Raw genomic sequence first — 2230 nt, 5'->3', positions numbered from 1 at the left:
ATGGCCCCTGTGAGTCCCCCACCCCTACCTCCATGCCCATCACACTAACCCCTGGGAGGCACGCCTGTGACCCCACCCTCTCCTCATTCAGGCTCTGGGCCGCATTGGGAGAGTGCTGAAGGTTTTCGGAGACGGGAACGTGGGTGTGCTGGTCAGTGGGAAGCTGTGGACCTTTAGCCCCTCCTGCCTGGTGGCCTACCGGCCCGAGGAAGATGCCAACCTGGATGTAGCTGGGCGAGCCCGGGAGAACAAAAGTGAGAGCATCCATTGAGCAGCTCATTGGGGCAGGGCTGCCCTGGCCACCACTGACCCTCAACCCCACCCTCCCCAGGCTCCCTGAGCGTTGTCTTGGACAAGCTTCGAGCCCAGAAGAGTGACCTGGAACACCCAGGGAAGCTGGTGGTGGAGGTGGCTCTGGGCAATGTGGCCCGGGCTCTGGACCTGCTGCGGCGGCACCCAGAACAGGCGAGCCTGAGACCTGCCTCCTGGCCCAGGCAGCCCCAGCGAGGGGGCCAAGGGCCAGGGACTGACCCTCTGCCTCTCCCGGCAGGTGGACACCAAGAATCAGGGCAGGACTGCCCTGCAGATGGCTGCCTACCTAGGCCAGGTGGAGCTGGTGCGGCTGCTGCTGCAGGCTCAGGCGGGCATTGACCTGCCGGATGATGAGGGCAACACGGCACTGCACTACGCAGCCCTGGGGTGAGGCCCGGCCAGAGTGCGAGGGGGCTGGGCCTGCAGGTCCAGCCGGTGGGCACATCGCCCCTCCTGCTTCCTCTCCTGCCAGGAACCAGCCTGAGGCTGCCCGGGTGCTCTTGAGCTCAGGTTGTGGGGCCAATGCTCTGAACAGCACTCGGAGCTCAGCACTGCATGTGGCCGTGCAGAGGGGCTTCCTGGAAGTGGTGAAGGTCCTGTGTGAGCGTGGCTGTGACGTCAACCTGCCTGTGAGTGCTGGGTCCCCTGGCTCTGGCCCTGGGGTCAAGGAGGTCATGGCTGAGATCTCCTTGCCAAGTGATCACTGGCCTACCACCGGCAGGATGCCCATGCTGATACACCCCTGCACTGCGCCATCTCAGCGGGCACTGGTGCCAGCGGCATTGTGGAGGTCCTCACCGAGGTGCCAGGCATCGATGTCACTGCCACCAACAGCCAGGGCTTCACTCTGCTGCACCATGCGTCCCTCAAAGGCCACACACTGTGAGTTTGGGGTGACACACAGCTCCTGCTGTGCCACCGGGCCACCCTGGGTCGCCCCTGACCCCAGAGGCATCTCGCTGCTCCCACAGAGCTGTCAGGAGGATTCTGGCGCGGGCACGGCAGCTGGTGGACGCCAAGAAGGAGGATGGTTTTACGGCACTGCACCTGGCCGCCTTCAACAACCACGGGGAGGTGGCCCAGGTTCTCATCCAAGAGGTGTGGACAGAGTCCCCTGGGCTTCGGACTGGGGTGTCAGGGCCCACCAGGTTCCCTGGGTTGAGCCCGTGCCCACCCCTCCCCAGGGCCACTGTGATGTGAACGCTCGCAACCGTAAGCTGCAGTCCCCGCTGCACCTGGCTGTGCAGCAGGCCCACGTGGGGCTGGTGCCACTGCTGGTGGATGCCGGCTGCAGCGTCAACGCCGAGGATGAGGAGGGGGACACGGCTCTGCACGTGGCCCTGCAGCGCCACCAGCTGCTGCCTCTGGCAGCTGATGGGAGCGCAGGGGACCCGGGTCCCCTGCAGCTGCTGTCCAGGGTGAGGAAATGTGACTCTGGGTGCTGGGGAGGGGGGCACAGAACTGGGCCACAGGCTCCTTTGCCCTCCCTGCCCTCAGGACGGCCGGATCAGGTCTCGTAGGGCAGGCAGTCTGGGCCACAGTGGTTTGTTCTGCGACCCTGGTCACCACTGCTGGCCCAGTGTTCCTGAGATTCTGACCATCTGGGGAGAGGGAGTGGGGTCTAGCGGGGCTGGGCCCGGCTATAGGCCGAGTGGTGTGTCAGAACATGGCCTTCATGCCACCAACTGCCTAGTGGGGCCCTTTGCCTCCGGCTCCAGGGGCCTCAGGAGGCAGGTGCTCAGGCCTCTGCAGCCAGATACCAGCCGAGGCTTCCTTCAGACCAGTGTTCTCAGGCACTCGCCCTCACCAGCGTCTGTCCTGCCATCCAGCTACAGGCCTCGGGCCTTCCGAGCAGTGCAGAGCTGACGGCAGGCGCGGCTATGGCCTACTACTTAGCGCTGGAGGGGGCCGCCCTGAG

The 2230-nt window shown here is 65.3% G+C and overlaps 1 protein-coding gene across 1 annotated transcript in view; it reads left to right on the top strand.

Annotated features, from left to right (window-relative positions):
* Positions 1 to 2230, top strand: part of MIB2 (mindbomb E3 ubiquitin protein ligase 2) — a 12064-nt gene that overhangs the window by 8650 nt on the left and 1184 nt on the right. Inside the window, exons 9-16 of the mRNA XM_010849997.1 lie at positions 91 to 254; positions 332 to 465; positions 551 to 699; positions 785 to 941; positions 1034 to 1194; positions 1284 to 1410; positions 1497 to 1730; positions 2142 to 2215. Coding sequence (XP_010848299.1) covers positions 91 to 254; positions 332 to 465; positions 551 to 699; positions 785 to 941; positions 1034 to 1194; positions 1284 to 1410; positions 1497 to 1730; positions 2142 to 2215 — 1200 coding nt within the window. The remainder of the gene's footprint in view (positions 1 to 90; positions 255 to 331; positions 466 to 550; positions 700 to 784; positions 942 to 1033; positions 1195 to 1283; positions 1411 to 1496; positions 1731 to 2141; positions 2216 to 2230) is intronic.

This window comes from Bison bison, unplaced genomic scaffold (assembly GCF_000754665.1).
Source record: "Bison bison bison isolate TAMUID 2011002044 unplaced genomic scaffold, Bison_UMD1.0 scf7180017864289, whole genome shotgun sequence".
Lineage (NCBI taxonomy): Eukaryota > Metazoa > Chordata > Mammalia > Artiodactyla > Bovidae > Bison > Bison bison.
This window is presented reverse-complemented; position numbering and strand designations above follow the sequence as displayed.